This window comes from Poromitra crassiceps (assembly GCF_964638095.1).
Source record: "Poromitra crassiceps genome assembly, chromosome: 16".
Taxonomy (NCBI): Eukaryota; Metazoa; Chordata; class Actinopteri; order Beryciformes; family Melamphaidae; genus Poromitra; species Poromitra crassiceps.
Window position 1 is genome coordinate 23,866,744 of NC_139645.1, and position 16,844 is coordinate 23,883,587.

The 16,844-nt window shown below is 43.9% G+C and overlaps 1 protein-coding gene across 1 annotated transcript in view; it reads right to left on the reverse strand.

The window, feature by feature from the left end:
- Nucleotides 1–16,844, reverse strand: part of LOC310791534 (NACHT, LRR and PYD domains-containing protein 3-like) — a gene marked incomplete at its 5' end in the record, with an annotated part of 89,673 nt that overhangs the window by 48,999 nt on the left and 23,830 nt on the right. Inside the window, 2 exons of the mRNA XM_083653208.1 lie at nt 13,310–13,427; nt 16,538–16,613. Of these exons, the coding sequence (XP_083509334.1) occupies nt 13,310–13,427; nt 16,538–16,613 (194 nt within the window). The remainder of the gene's footprint in view (nt 1–13,309; nt 13,428–16,537; nt 16,614–16,844) is intronic.

A 16,844-nucleotide genomic window follows, 5' to 3' on the forward strand; every position in this document is an offset into this window, starting at 1 on the left:
GTGGTCTCGGTCCGCTTCCAAACGAACTCTGGTGCGGTTCGTTTGTGGTGAGAACGTGATCCGACCTCGATCCGACACAAAGCAGGAAACAAAGCGCATTTTTGTATAAAACAGCTGCCGTAATCAGCTGCGCTGTGTGTAATGGCCTGAAGAACGAGCTTTTTTATCGTTTAAAAACCGTGCATCATCACATAAGCAGTTTGAACTCGATCATCTTACCTCTGGTCTGCATTAAATAACAAGTCATGGTAATCAGAGCTAGCCTTCTTTGTGATAAGATTGTCTGGTTCAATCAGACAATCAGACTGATTACATGTATTCCTTGAAATGTCCATAGGCTATTATTAAATTATTTATTAATATTTTATTCCTGACAGGACAGGTGTTCATATAGCCTACAGTATGTGTCGGCTAATCCTCTGAAGTTTCCGTGATAGTAATAACAGAAGTTGCGAGGGTCTTTGATCTTCTATCTCCAAATTCCCAATAGACTCAATAGCCTAAATAAATAAATAACTTTCTCACGCTCTCTCTCTCTCCCGATCCCCCCCCCCCCCTTTCTTTCTCTCTCTCTCTCTCCTCACACGCCCGACATAGCCTACAATGTAGGTCTAACAAAACACATTATCATAATAAAATCTCTGGGAATTATTTTTTTCATCCCAGGAGGCTATTAGCCTACCAGAGTGTCTCCTGGCCAATCCAGGAGGCTTGGCAATACTATTTGGACCGTTTGATTTGTGGCTGTGTGAACACAAACGAACTAAGGCACAAATGCAACAATTGTATCAATTAAGCCCCGGAATCGGAACAAAGCAAACGACCCAGAGGTGTGAATACACCCTCAGTTTCTTTATCTTGGGTTCTTGTTGGAATGGATTTGGCATGTTCCAAACCGATGATGACTCAAATACATTCAGAAAAAATTAAACACGTCTTAACAAGTCAAATGAGATCAAAATGAACAAAACTCAAAATATAATCTTCTTCTCTCTCTCTAATAATTTGTTTCTTGTTTGGTTATATGTTCTTTCTTTGTTGCGGTTGAGAACTGTGGCTTAACAGCATCTTCCAGCTACAGCTTGTGCACCTGATTCAAATGAATTAGATGAGGCGCCCCAAATGATTTGTTCCTATATTGTTTTGTCAATTCTTTCACTCATCTAATTCATTTGAATCAGGTGCACAAGCTGTAGCTGGAAGATGCTGTCAAGCCACAGTTCTCAACCGCAACAAAGAAAGAACATATAACCAAACAAGAAACAAATTATTAGAGAGAGAAGAACATTATATTTTGAGTTTTGTTCATTTTGATCTCATTTGACTTGTTAAGACGTGTTTAATTTTTTCTGAATGTATTTGAGTCATCATCGGTGGGTGGAACAGATATGTAGCTGGCCCCCATGCAGAAGCTAAGGCGGCCCATAAGGCCTGGGTTATTGCTGGCAGACCTAGACAGGGGCCTGTTCTAGAGCATAAAAAGCTAACCAATGCTAGATACAAATATGCAGTGCGCTTTGTTGGCAAGCATGAGCAAGCCTTGAGAGCTGACTCTATGGCTGGAAAACTGCTTGACAGCAATGTCACTGGCTTCTGGAAAGAAGTTAAAAATATAAATAGGGGTAAAACAGCACTGCCATGTAACATTGAGGGTGTATCTGGTGGAGAAAATATAACTGAACTATGGAGGCAGCACTATGCTGCTCTGTTTAACTGTGTCAGAAGCGAGCCCTACTGTACAGGCAACATAGAGGAGGAAGTGGTACACATCAGCCCCTATGAGATTTCCCAAGCCATAAGGCAACTAGCGGATAACAAAGCATGTGGCAAGGATAACATTACTGCAGAGCACCTGAAGCTAGCCAGCCCTAGGGTTGCTGTGTTGCTGTCCATCTGTCTTTCAGGGTTGGTAACACATGGCATCCTGCCAGATGCTATGCTGACAGTTGTCTTAGTACCTATCATTAAAGACAAGGCTGGGAAGGTAGGGAGTATGGATAACTATCGACCCATTGCCCTAGCCAGCATACTGTCTAAAGTGCTAGAAAGTGTAATAATAGACAGAGTTGGGGATCTTATCTGCACCACAGACAACCAATTCGGTTTTAAGAGCAAGCACAGTACGGATTTGTGTATTTATGCATTAAAAGAAGCAGTAGAAAAGTACAGAGGGCAGGGCTCAACAATGTTGGTAGGCTTTATTGATGCCTCTAAGGCGTTTGACAGAGTCAATCATCACAAGCTCTTCACCAAGCTGAAGCATAGGGGTGTTCCAGGTAGCATCATACGTATCCTGGCATATTGGTACGACAGGCAGACTATGCAGGTAAAATGGGGGAGTATCTCATCCTCTCCCTTCAGAGTCGGTAATGGGGTACGGCAGGGAGGGCTTCTATCCCCAGGCCTATTCAGCCTGTACATGGATGACCTGTCAAGGCAGTTGAGAGGTTGTAGAACAGGGTGCATAATGGGTAACACCTTAATCAACCATTTCATGTACGCTGATGATCTGGCCATTATATCTCCCAGTAGTGCAGGGTTCCAACAGCTTCTCAACATATGCTCAGAGTATGGGGTCAAGTTTGACATCAAGTATAATGCCAAAAAGAGTGTAATAATGATATGTAGGACCAAGGCGGATCAACATCTTAATTTCCCAGGTTTCTATTTGTCTGGTCAAACCCTGTCTGTGTGTACCAATGTAAAATATCTAGGCCACATCATCAATGATAAGATGGAGGATGATGCTGACATGCTTAGACAGAGAAGAATGCTATATGTCCAAGCCAATGTGTTAGTAAGAAAATTTCACTACTGCTCTGATGAAGTGAAGGTGAACCTGTTTAGAGCTTACTGCACCCCTTTGTACACGGCCCCTCTCTGGGTGAGATATAAGAAAGAGAGCTTGCGCAAACTCAAAGTTGCTTATAATGACTGTCTCAGAATCCTGCTCAAGAAGCCCAGGGGTAGTAGTGCCAGCAAGCTTTTTTGTGATTTAGGGATAAACACCTTCCAGGCCACCCTGAGAAGACTGATGTATAAGTTCATATGTAGACTGCAGGGGTCCCAGAATGATCTCATTATACAGTTGACCAACCCAAGGTGTAGCTCTGTGAGATACCAATCCTATATGTGGACACACTGGTATTCGTGCCTTTTATAGAATGTGTATAAAGCACTTTTAAATGGCATCTTAATGGCATTTACTGTTCTTATCTTTAGATGCCTTTTATTGAATTTGCATAAGCACTTTTTGTTAATATGTGATATATCGCCTCTTATGTTTTTTTTGTTGTTGTTGTTGTTGTGGTGTGTGTTTTTATGTCTATTTGGACGGTGGAGTCTGCAAATAAAGTTTGATTGATTGATTGATAGGTGGCATCATTGTCTTGAAAACCCAACAAAACTCTAACAGACATAAATCACCCATTCTCCACCACCTCCCCTCTCTCTCCATGACATTAAAGGGATAGTTCGGTTTGTTTGAAGTGGGGTCCTATCAGCTAGTTGCATACACTAACTGAAATAGGTACAGTGTTCTGGGCGCTGAGCGCACCGTTTATCGAGACCCAGCACTCTAAGCAACAGCCTCCACAGCTCTCTCTACTACACGGGGCCAAGAACTAAAACGTAATTTAGCCACCTAAAACAACGGCCACCTAAACAAATCGATATCTGTGTACATGTACGCTCTATTTTGACAATTTTGAGCGCTTTACTTTTCCGCCAAACAGCCGTCTCATTCGGCACTGCTTTTTCTCCCAACGTACAACTACCGTATTCCTCCGCTAAACGCCTGCATAGAGCCGCGGCGCTGGATTACTCCACAGATCAGCTGTTATTTTGGGTTATTTCTCCCAGCTTGTTAGTGAAGAGACAACAAATAGAATACACAAATGAAAATATGAGTGATTTTGATAGCTATACGATAGCTATACGATATGCCATTCACCTTGGTGACAAGAGGATACAATTATGAACCAGAGAGAGTAATATTCAGAAGAGGAACTTTTGCAGAGAGTGAACAGGCAGAAAGAGAGATACGAGGAACTGCCATAATATGCTGCCTAAATGCCGGGGTGTCCTGCAGACCTTTTTCACCATTCCCAGGATAAATTGGGGAAAACGTCCCAGACCAGAGAGGCCAGGTGACTTGTCAACACGTTCTCACTCCGACCACGTAGCATATTGACGCTTTGTCCCGTCCCTTATGCGCCACTTGTTACTAACATGGTACCCTTGAGCGACCCATGAAACGACTTGGGCTTTCCGACTAAACTCAATGCAAACCCATAGAAGTCAACTTTGACGCTTATGGCAACTGCGCCCCCATCATCCTAACTGCTCGCCCATTAGTCAACTGCTCGCCCATTAGCGTCTGGGGGGAGGTTAGGTTTAGGCGTGGGAGGTGGGAGAGGTTAGGTTTAGGGTCTGGGGGAGGTTAGGTTTAGGCATGGGTTGGGAGAGGTTAGGGTTAGGGTTTGGGAGAGGTTAGGTTTAGGCATGGGGTGGGAGAGGTTAGGTTTAGGGTTAGGGTCTGGGAGAGGTTAGCTCCTCCAGACGTTAATGGGGGAGCAGTTAGGCTAACGGGGGAGCAGTTAGGCTAATGGGGGAGCAGTTGCCATAAGCGTCAAAGATTACTTCCATGGGTTTGCATTGAGTTTAGTCGGAAAGCCCAAGTCGTTTCATGTGTCGCTCAAGGGTACCATGTTAGTAACAAGCGACGCACAAGGGACGGGACAAAGCGTCAATATGCTACGCGCTCGGAGTGAGAACGGGTTGGACTTGTTCTCTCTAAAGTAAGTCAGTGTTTTGTCTCTCTTCTAAGCCTTTCTGTTTTGTAAATCATGGCTCTGTGCTCTGTGCAGGCGTTTAGCGGAGGAATACGGTAGTTGTACGGTTGGGAGAAAAAGCAGTGCCGAATGAGACGGCTGTTTGGCGGAAAAGTAAAGCGCTCAAAATTGTCAAAATAGAGCGTACATGTTCACAGATATCGATTTGTTTAGGTGGGCATTGTTTTAGGTGGCTAAATTACGTTTTAGTTCTTGGCCCTGTGTAGTTTAGTTTATTAAAGGATCCCCCTTAGAAGGACATGAATGCACCTCTAAAATCTTCCTGGGGTCCTGGACATAGAAAATACAAACATATAATAAAAAAATAAAAAAATAGACTCAACATAAGATAAAAAAAACAATTAGACACACTGATTGTAAACAACACAAACTAATAAGGTCAACAGATATACAACTGAGTGAAAATATGAAATGACGTGTTAACAGATAACAGTACAATTAAACATACAGAGAAAAAAACATGAAATAGACCACTGAACAGATTGACAAAAGCTATTTGGCAAGGTATTGCTTTGTTAGTTTTCTAAAAGTAGTTTTATTCTTAACAGTAGATATGATTTCCTTTGGCAGAGAGTTCCAGAGTGCTATTGATCTTTATAAAATGGCTCTCTCAAATCAAGCAATCTGATTGGTTCACAGCCATTGTATAATTCCAGTAACCGAGTTCAATAACCCATGGCCATGGTTGGTGTGCCATGGCCATGGTTGGTGTGCCATGGCCATTGGTTGCCATGGCAACTCTCTTACTAAGGCAGCGCTGCGCTCGAGCCAAACAGCTTTCTCCTGATCTGCTGTATGGAGGGTCACTAGTCCTTCAAGTCTTGTACAATGAGTCATTATGGACGCATGATGGCGCAACTCTCTTACTAAAAGTACCTCAAAAACAAAATGGCGGAGACACCTTTCAGATCCTTGTGAATCGATCTTCGCTTATAACTTTACTAATACTTCGCAGAAAATGATGTTTTGTACAAGAATAGACGCGGGCTAATGTCTTAACCCCTCTCTCGCGCGTCCTCACTCTTAACCCTGCATTTCTAAATAAGACGTAACGTTACTTGGTGTCAGAGATGGGAAGTAACGAAGTACAAATACTTCGTTACTGTACTTAAGTAGATTTTTCGAGTATCTGTACTTTACTTGAGTATTTAATTTTCTGACGACTTTTTACTTTTACTCGTTACATTTTAACACAAGTATCTGTACTTTTACTTGTGTACATTTTCAAAACAGGTTCGTTACTTTTGTTTAAATGCACGAGAATGTAATTTAAAAACGAGTAGAAAAGGGAGAACGGAGCAGAAGTAATAGACGAGTTTCCCAGCGCTGCTGATAAAAGCTCATTCCAGCTCCGCCAATAGTATGACTTGGCACTCTTCCGGGGCGGGGACAAAGAAGAGAAACACAGATTTTCTCTGAGGGGAGACACACGCAGACATAGGAGCCGTGCAGACAGCCAGCACTTATTAGCGCTCCTCTTTTTGCAATTAATTCTCTATAAGTACGCGTTTAGCGCGCATCTCTTTCAAGAAGCATTTCATCGCGTTTAAAAGCTGGTGGTGTTTTTTTTAGCGCAGCGCTCTGGGCGGCTGAAAGCTGAGGAAAGTTTAACAGGAAAAGCGCCCTGCTCCTCTTCACTCCTCCCACCTCGAGTCTTCTCCCAGGAGAGGAGGATTTTCATCTCGCTGCTTCCAGAGTTGCCAATAATCTGGCTTTTCCAAGCGTTCTTTTTTAAATAACCGCATGGCCCCTTATGGTGTTGTTCTAACACATACATTCAGTTTGTGCACTGTCAACATTCAGCTAATATGGAATATGGTGGTGTTCTTCTAACACCAGAGACAGTTCTGTCTTAATAATAAACCTTGAATTTGTGAATGTGATCAACCTGTGGACATTCAGTTCCTTATCCATTAGGTATCAGCAGAGATGGGCAGTATTTCAAATACATTTGTGTATTTCGTAATTTGTATTTGGCTGGACCGAGAAAAATAAGATGTAATTTGTATCAAGATACTTTCAGACCTTGTATTTTGTGTATTTTAAATACATAAAATACTTTTTTCTTTAATTTTATGTTATTTGATTCTCAAATTGACACATTCTTACCATTGACACAGGTTTAAACTGTGGAGGAAAGAAATGTGACATGTCACTTCTACTATAGAAACACAGCATCAGGCAGCCTACACAGTATGTAATGGAGAGAGTTCCTGGAAACAGGCGAGTTGAATTCACAGTTGAAGACTTGTAACATTACTCACATTGGGTTGCAAACAGGAAAGAACATGAAGTTTATTCTTTCTTAACATTTTCACAACACAACCGACTTATCTTATCTTCCTCTCCGCTTACCACTTCTCTGAACTGGGGATAAGGTACGCTTTGAACAAACTCAACGACAAATCAGAGGCAGAGTAGGGTGGGTCTTGAGTCAGACTTCACATCACTTCTTCGTCTAGTATGAAGCCTTGTGTTGGTGGAAATTCCCCCAGAGATAAATTACTAATATAAATTGATGATTAGATATTGCATGCACTGGCCTATCTGCAAATTAAACGGTTTACTGCATATTCAAACCTGTGTATCATATTGTATGTATCAAGACACAACTAACTATCTTCTTAATTAAAATTGGCAAAGTGGGTGGCAGTGTGTGTGGCAGCAGTGTGGGTCATGATTGTGATGTCATCAGTGATGTCACTCGATCAATTGTGATGTCATCAGTGATGTCACTCGAGCCACTGATTGCGCAACTGTGATGTTACTCAGGCAGTTGTGATGTCATCAGTGATGTCACTCGAGCAACTCTGATGTAGTATGAGCCGATGGCGCACATTTGCACGATGGCACCAAGGTGGGTGGGCGGTGTCTGTCTGTCTGTCAGTCATGATTTTGGGAGCCCGTGGAGCCGGCGATTTCCATAACTGCAGCCATGGCGCATCATCTCCAGGGATACTGTTATGATGTCAGATATTTAGGGCTAACATGGTCAAAGTTCCAAAGCTTGAGGTTAACATGTAGAAATGCTGCCTGTAAGTCAAAAGCCCTCACAGAAGGTGATTAACAGCTGAAGTGAGGGAGAAATTAGCTGTGCTGAAAAACAGCTAAAACTGAAATGAAAGAACTGTAATGTGTTAGGGTACACAATAGGGTTGTGCGATGTCACCTAAATAACCATCGCGATGGTTCCACAGTGAAACATCGCGATGGACGTTGGCATCGTCGTTGACAGGGGGTGGGGTTAATTAATGATTTATGAAGTCCATGCGGTGCCGTTTGGCTGCGCCACTGCAATGTACGTTCACGTTTACAACAGGACAGCTGAGCTCTACATGTCATGAGAGACCAGCGGGCTTGGATAGGCTACTACTACACAGAGCCAGGCAATTCAAACAGTAGGCTATCACTACCAGCAATATTGAAAGGCACAAAACAATCAAACGTTAACGTTACAGATCGTGACCAACAACGTGTGTGTGTTTAATTTAACTAGCTGGCAGAAAAGGGGCAGAATTAGTGGTGGTTAACGTTAGATTTGTGTGGGCTCAGTTTTGAACCTAACATTGGGTTACCTTAAGGAGGGATAGAAACACAGCATCAGGCAGCCTACACAGTATGTAATGGAGAGAGTTCCTGGAAACAGGCGAGTTGAATTCACAGTTGAAGACTTGTAACATTACTCACATTGGGTTGCAAACAGGAAAGAACGTGAAGTTTCTTCTTTCTTAACATTTTCACAACACAACCAACTTCTGCTTATCTTATCTTCCTCTCCGCCTTACCACTTCTCTGAACTGGGGCTAAGGTACGCTTTGCCGCTTGTTTAATGCCGCCTGTGCGTCCCTCGTGTGTCGCGGTTGAGTGGAGATAGCCTTTTTTATTATTAAATCTGCCAAATTTTTGATTCAAACAGATAATCACGATGGTCCGATGTAGTAGTGTCAGAGGTTGATGGGGGTCGGCCCATCGACGATGGTCGATTCCATCGTCCATGGTGCTGCCAACCCTAGTACACAAAGGAGAATACTGTCACAGAGGACTAAGAGATGATTTACCATCTAAGGAAACCAGAAAATTTCACATTTGATAAGCTGGAATCAGAGAATTAGGACATTTTCTTTACAGAAATGGCTCAAAATGATGAAAAGATGATCAAAATAGGCAATTAATGTAATATTTAGCAATGAATTGATGGATTGACTAATTGTTGCAGTTCTTTATCAGTTTTTATAAAATGTATTTTTATGTATTTTCAAAATACAAAATACGTATTTGTATCTCAAATACATTTTTCAGATGAGTATTTTGTATTTGTATTGTGATACATTTTTTGAGCAAGTATTTGTAATTTGTATCAAAATACTTTATGATGTATTTTCGCCCATCTCTGGGTATCAGTATCATATCAGTCTCGAGTATTGTGATTCTGCACTTTGTAAGGGACACCTTGTATCCAGCAGTTAAACTTGTCTAACTATTTGCACATTCATATATCATGGAAATATTAATGAGGGAGGACTAGATATGATTTTAATGGGGTTTTTTTGTGTGGAAAAACCATAGCACACTATTTAAAGTAGAGTTTTAAGATGTGTAAAACATTTGTAGGGGATCTTTTATCCTCAAATTATATTCTATGATGTGAGGTTCAGTCATTCAGAAAGATACGGTAAAAATACTTTTACTTTTACTCGTTGGGTACATTTCAGAGCCTGTACTTTTTTACTTTTACTTGAGTAAAATAATTGAATCAGTACTTCTACTTTTACCAGAGTAGTTTTTTACACAAGTAACTGTACTTCTACTCAAGTACAGAATGTCAGTACTTTTCCCATCTCTGCTTGGTGTAGGCATACGGCTCTGGTGTCGGCCTTTGCAAAAGCTCTCAGCAAGCGCCAGGATTGGCCAATGTCGACTTCAGTCTCCAGAACGATCCAATCAAATCACCCGCACGTCTATCTTCTTGCTAGAGGTCCCGCCTTACAGTAGTGTTTCAACTGACTCTATCAGAATAAAATGCCAGTCGGACTTATAGTGTTATTATTATTATATTATTATACTTGGAACCCTTTTATAAAAGCAATATAGCACTCGAGCAGCGTGTGTTGTGGAATATATCCCCCTGCTCAGCAGTTATCCCACTCGGCCTGCGGCCTCGTGGGATAACAACTGATCAGGGGGATATATTCTTCACAACACACTGGCTCTCATGCTATATTGCTTAAATATATTGTAACGTATCGGTGATACGCCAAAGAACGGAGAGTTGTAGTTGGTACAGGGTCTTTATTCACAGGCTTCTTTAGCTCCTAGCAGCTAGCTTCACAGAGCTAGCTCTACACATAGCGACCGTCTCAGCTCGCTCCATAGCTAGACTCACACCGGCACCCCGGCCGCTGGTCCTATATACCCCGTTTCCCCTAGGAACACACCCACACACATTAGTTCCTAGACACTTATGTTGCACATCACATTACAGGTAATACTTGGATTACCCGACACGTTACATACTCCTCATCCAACATTTGTTAACGCCCACGTTAACACCCACAACCCACACATATCCCCCTGTACCAAAACACACCACCCCACAACATTTTGTATTCCCCCAATTTGTCTCTTATTATTTCACTACTTCTTAATTTTCATTCCACCACCACCATTTGCATTTCTTTTCATTAGCACCCTTTTCCCCAACATTTTCACTTAACACAAGCCCCAACATTTACATTCCCTCTTTTCTCTTTGCACTCATCTTCAATTTAACTCAAACCCATCACATTGACATCATTTCTTTCCTCTTTCCCCATTCATTTAAATTCAACCCACATATCATTTCAGTTAGACAATAACCCCAACATTTACATCATTCTTTTTCCATTACCTTCATTTAAACCTTTTTTTCTTATTCACCTTATCCCACTTCACTTCAACCACTATTTCCATCCCCCCTTTTAAAGCGTCTGTCCCACCTTTTGTGCCCCACAGACCTCACACTCCCTGCAGTATCTCCGCACGTCCTCCTTTTGTTTGCCCCAGTAGAAATGTCCACGGATGAGGCTGAGTGTCTCTTCGGTCCCACGATCACCGTATGGGCCCTTGTGCATCCACTTCAGTGCCAATTCTCGCAGGCAACCGGGTACCACCCACTGTGTCCCGCTTTTCCCGTGCCCCTTTCTCTCTAAAACCCTAGCTCCACCCAGTTGCAGGTCCGAAAACATGTTCCACAGTCCTTTCGTGGCACCGGAAAACATGTGAATCTCCTCCACAGGGGGCCGGCGTCCGGCCGCCACCCACGCATACACCGGACCGATATCCGCATCCTCCATCTGTCTGCATCTCCTCTCATGCCCGTCGACCTCCCAGATGGCCCTGTCTTCGTCTATCTGCTCCACCTCTTGCCCTCGCTCGTCCTCCCGTCCCTCTCCCCCAGGGTGCGGCGTGTTGAGGACAGCAGGGCGAACACCATCGGCGTCGATCTCCGCCTCGGCTTTCTGCAGTGCAGCCGTCGGGGCTGTGCAGCGGCCTGGCCGGGCCGTCTCCTCCGGCCCCGACCCCTCTCGCTCCCCCGGGGACACGAGCGCCGCTCCCCCGACTGTAACAGCTCTGCAGATGATGTCGCTCACTTCCCTCTGGCTGTTCAAAACGATCCCCGCTCCAGAGCAGCTAGCCTGGGCCGGCTCAACAGTCACTCTCCTGCCCAGAACAATCGGCTCTGTACTGCTCCGCTGCTCCGCCGCTTGTTGCTCAGGCTGCTCCACTGCTCCGCTACTCCGCTGCTCCTCTGCCTGTTGTTCCGGCTGCTCCCCCGGCTGTGTGTCTCTTCCAGCGTTCGCACTCTTAGTGCAGTCTCTAGCTAAATGTTCAGGCGACTGGCAAGCCCAACAAAGCCTCACCTGTCCGGCGCGTGCCCGTCTCTCCTCTCCCGCTGTTCTCCAATCTCCGACAGCTTCTTGACATTCTCTGGCTAAATGTCCGATCGCGCCGCATGCCCAGCAGGCTCCCTGCTGTCCATGTCGTTGTCCCGCATACCCGGTCCGTCTCCCGGGAGCGCCTCGGCACCACCTCGCCACATGGCCCGGTTCTCCACAGCTCCAACACAGTCTATTTTGTGGCTCCTCCGGCTGTTCTTCACACTGCGCTCCCTCTGCGCTCATCAAATCCAACCGCTGCATGACTTCTCGCAGCGTCCGCAATACCTCCACTGCCCAGGCAGGAGTTCCTTCCACCAGCCGTCTGACTTCTTTCAACACACGGGCCTCCATGCCCGCCAGCATCGAGCTGATCTCTGTCGTCAGCCCCTCTTTTCTCCCGTTCGCCGACAGGCTTTCTTCTAGGCGTACCATCACACGTGGCGCTCGTAGCAGCTAGCTCACACAGCTAGCTCGCTACCGCTAGGTCGCTCGAGCCTTTGATCTCCAACTATTCTCCGTTGTTCCTCCTCACTCTCTCCCCTCTCGACCGAATCAGAGGCGCTACCGCTTTACTGCCTGACACCAATGTAACGTATCGGTGATACGCCAAAGAACGGAGAGTTGTAGTTGGTACAGGGTCTTTATTCACAGGCTTCTTTAGCTCCTAGCAGCTAGCTTCACAGAGCTAGCTCTACACATAGCGACCGTCTCAGCTCGCTCCATAGCTAGACTCACACCGGCACCCCGGCCGCTGGTCCTATATACCCCGTTTCCCCTAGGAACACACCCACACACATTAGTTCCTATACACTTATGTTGCACATCACATTACAGGTAATACTTGGATTACCCGACACGTTACAATATAATGGTAATTTTCAGAAAATTGGTTCTTGGAGCTGGGAGTGTAAAGTGACCAGCCGCAGCACCTCTAGTGCTGTATCCATGCCCAGAGGTCATATGTAACTGATCAGCCAAGCTGGATGGTTTGTTATGACTAATTATGCTCCGCAGTAACATTAAGAGACACAGAGACATTTTCTGTACAACCATCAGCCACGACAGCCGTGCATGCATGAAGTTTATACTTGTTCTGTATGAACAACTGAGTGCTAAACGAGCCGCCTTATTTTGAGCAACCTGCAACTTTTTCAGATCAGATTGTGAAGCAGATCAGATTGTGAAGCAGAGGACCAGATTACAGGGCAGTATTCTAAATGGGAGAGAACCAAGGAATGAAAAACTGATTTGAGTATTGAGACAGAGTAGAGAGACAGAGCTGTGGAGGCTGTTGCTTAGAGTGCTGGGTCTCGATAAACGGTGCGCTCAGCGTCCAGAACACTGTACCTATTTCAGTTAGTGTATGCAACTAGCTGATAGGACCCCACTTCAAACAAACCAAACTATCCCTTTAAAGCTGTTAAAGACTCTTACTCCTCTGCAGCTCCTCAGCCAGTTCCTCCTGCTTCATTCTCCTCAGGAAGAGCAGTGTGATGTTTAGAAAAGCCTCTTTGCTCCTCCTTGGCTCTTCCTCCACACCATCCACCTCCTCCTCCACCGTCTGACTCTCTGAGCATTCTGCCTCATCTGGACTCAGAACCCTCCGGAACCTTCTCAGCTCCGTCTTCACAAAGGTGACGATGTTCTCCTCAAGCAGCTGGAACAGAATAATATACATATTAAACCTTCATACTAAAATCTGCAGACAAAATTACATCCATCTTCAGAGACTGAAAGCCTGCACTGATCTAAAGAGTGCAGCATGGAGATTCAACATGATCTCACAAATAATTATGGAATAGAAATGTTGACCCACAGCACAAAGCCTTCTAGTTTCACAACAATGGCTCTAAAATAGTTGAATGTGAACATCAGTTTCTGCCTCAGTCCACAGCTACTTCCTGGTTACTGAGCCGGCTGTGACCACCGAGTTGCCCCAGTAGCGAGGCGTTATTTCGAATCCCACATAGGTTACGCCAAAGCCACGCCCTGTGCCCGCCTACGCAGCAGTCAAGCGCCGGGATTGGCCAGGCGCTCATCGCTCATGTTGGGCTCTCTGTTACAGGGACACCATTCCTGTGAGAAGCAACAACACCAAGCGAGGCTGCAGCGAGGCTGCAATGAGGATATTGAAAGACAGAATCCTACAGTACATCGCACCAAAGCATACAATGTATTTTAATATTATTTGACTTTCTGACCACCCGCCTCAGTGCTTATTATGAGGCCAGAATAACAGATGCTGCCCTTGGCCATTGGGAAGGCTAACCCTTTACTTTTGGTTTTATTTATTGTGTATGATTCAACTTTTTATCTATTATATTATTGCATGTTTTTGGAGATTGTTGGGACTTCACTGGCCTGGAACAAACGGCTGGACTGGGGGGGGGGGGGGGGGGGGGATGCTAGGCCTAAGTGCTGTAGCCTATTGTATTTTTAATTTTATATTTTTTATATTTTTCATTTGCAGGTTAAACTGTCAGCTGAGCTGTTATTGAAGCTTTGGCTAAAGGCCTGAATTTTACAATGATGTTTTGAAATAAATGTTTAAAAATCGATTGTGTGTTAAAAGCTTGTGTTATGTTTTCATTGGCGTTATTACAGTAATTTATTTTCAATGTCCGCTATCAAGAACAATTCAGTTGGTTCATGAAATCGCTGGGCTGCGGGCCGTGCAGTGTTTGTGGTGTGGGAGATTCCAGCTGTCAAAAGAAGACAAAAGACTTGCTCCTGGCCAATCCCGGGCGGCGCTTGACTGCTGCGTAGGCGGGCACAGGGCATGGTTTTGGCGTAACCTATGTGGATTCGAAATAACGCAGTAGCGAGTTGTGGGAGCATCATCCCCGCCTCGGCCCTGCCCTCTAGTGGTCAAACAAACTTTATTTATTTTATTTCAAATTGTTTTTATTCGTTTTTAAACAATACAAACAAGAAAAAACAAACCCCGTAGAAGACAGACAATACAAAATAGGTGCAAGGTTGCATGATGTCATACATGTATACAATCTCCTGAATAATTGTGATGCAATGACAACCAAGTGTAAAATAAATAAATAATAATAAATAAATAAATAAATAAATAAAAAATAAATAATAGAGACAAGGAAAGAACAAGAGGGGGGTGGGAAGAGGGTAGGGTAGAGCTGTTGGGGGCTACTAATCTAAAGTTCTTGCATCAAATTCCTTATGGTAATAATCTAAGAAGGGGTGCCAAGTCATTTCAAACTTTTCCAGAGAACCCTGGACTGTGCATCTGACTTTTTCTAGTTTAAGAAATGACATTAGCTCACGAATCCAGCGTGAGTGTGATGGAGGTGTGGGCGATATCCAGCTAAAAAGAAAAAGCCGGCGAGCTAGTAATGTTGAAAAGGCCATTAGATCTGATTGATGTCTGGATATCCCACTGTTGCTAGGGGCACAAACTTTATTTCTGAACCATTTTAAATGTGTTTTGGTGAAAGTAGAACATCTGGGCTGTGGACCCACGTTACCATGTCACAATTCTTTGTGAGACTGGGTTGGGACATTATAATGACCAGAATGGTTTATACTGTATGCTACGGCCTGCAGAAAATTACAATCATGACAGTAGTCAGATAACTTTCTTAATTTTTAGAAATCCATCTTTCTTTCTTTCTTTCTTTCTTTCTTATTCTTAGTACTTATTAGGATGTTGCTTATATTATTGTAGTACTGGAGGTGTACCGTTAGGGGGGGCTGTAGGGAAAGTACTGGACTGGCATATTTAGGTCAAAGGTTTCTCTTGTCCATTAAATGACATCATCCTAAGGGTGTATTCACACCTCTAGGTTGTTTGCTTTGTTCCGATTCAGGGGCTTAATTGATACAATTGTTGCATTTGTGCCTTGGTTCGTTTGTGTTCACACAGCCACAAATCAAACGATCCAAATAGTATTGCCAAACTTCCTGGATTGGCCAGGAGACACTCTGATAGGCTAATAGCCTCCCAGGATGCAAAAATAATTCCCAGAGATTTTCTATGATTATAAGAATGCGTTTTTGTTAGACCTACATCAGGCTACGTCGGGCGTGTGCCATGCGAGGAGAGAGAGAGAGAAAGAAAGAGGGAGGGAGGGATCTGCAGATAGCCTATTTAGGCTATCTATCGGGAATTTGGAGACCCTCGCAACGTCTACTATTACTATCACGGAGACTCTTCAGAAGATTACGCATATGAACACCTGTCCTGTCAGGAATAAAATATGAATAAATAATTTAATAATAGCCTACGGCCTTTTAGAGGGAGACATGCAATCAGTCTGATTGTCTGATTGAACCAGACAATCTTATCACAAAGAAGGCTGGCTCTGATTACCACGACTTGTTTTTATTTATACCAGATAAGTTGATTGAGTTCAAACTGCTGATGTGATGATGTAAAAATCCCTCAAAGTTTATTTATGCAAACGCTAGTTTCACAAGTCGCCAAAACGCCAGAGTTTGTTTAAAGCGGACCGAGACCACCCTTTCTTGGCGATCTCGGTCCGCTTGTTTTGTCCCGCATCTGAGTGCGATTGCTGTGTTCACACTCCCCCAAACGAACCGCACCAAGGGGGAAAACGCTCTCTGTTTCGAAACAACTGCTCCAAACGAGATGTGAATACCCCCTTAGTAACTCCTAACCATAATAACTAGCCGTGATACAGTAGCCTCTGTCCTTTTTGTAACAGGTTGATTTCACTTGATGGTGAAGTACAGGGTGTTTTTGTGTGTAGCTGAAGTAAATTGTGTTATTTCTTTTCACACCGTAAATACGGAGTCCAGGTCTGTTTGATGCTCCTGGGCAGACGGACCACTGGAACCCTGTGACCTCTCCTCGACTCTGTTGAGAAGACATGATGTATGAGGTCATATAAGGTCACACACACACACACACACACACACACACACACACACACACACACACACACACACACACACACACACACACAATGAACTCAACTGTGTAAATGCTGCTCTGATTGGATGTGATGAAGGATCGGACCAATTCTACATCTGATAACTGTGAATCTGACAACAGCATCTGTTGTGATCATCAGTTTTAAATAAATAC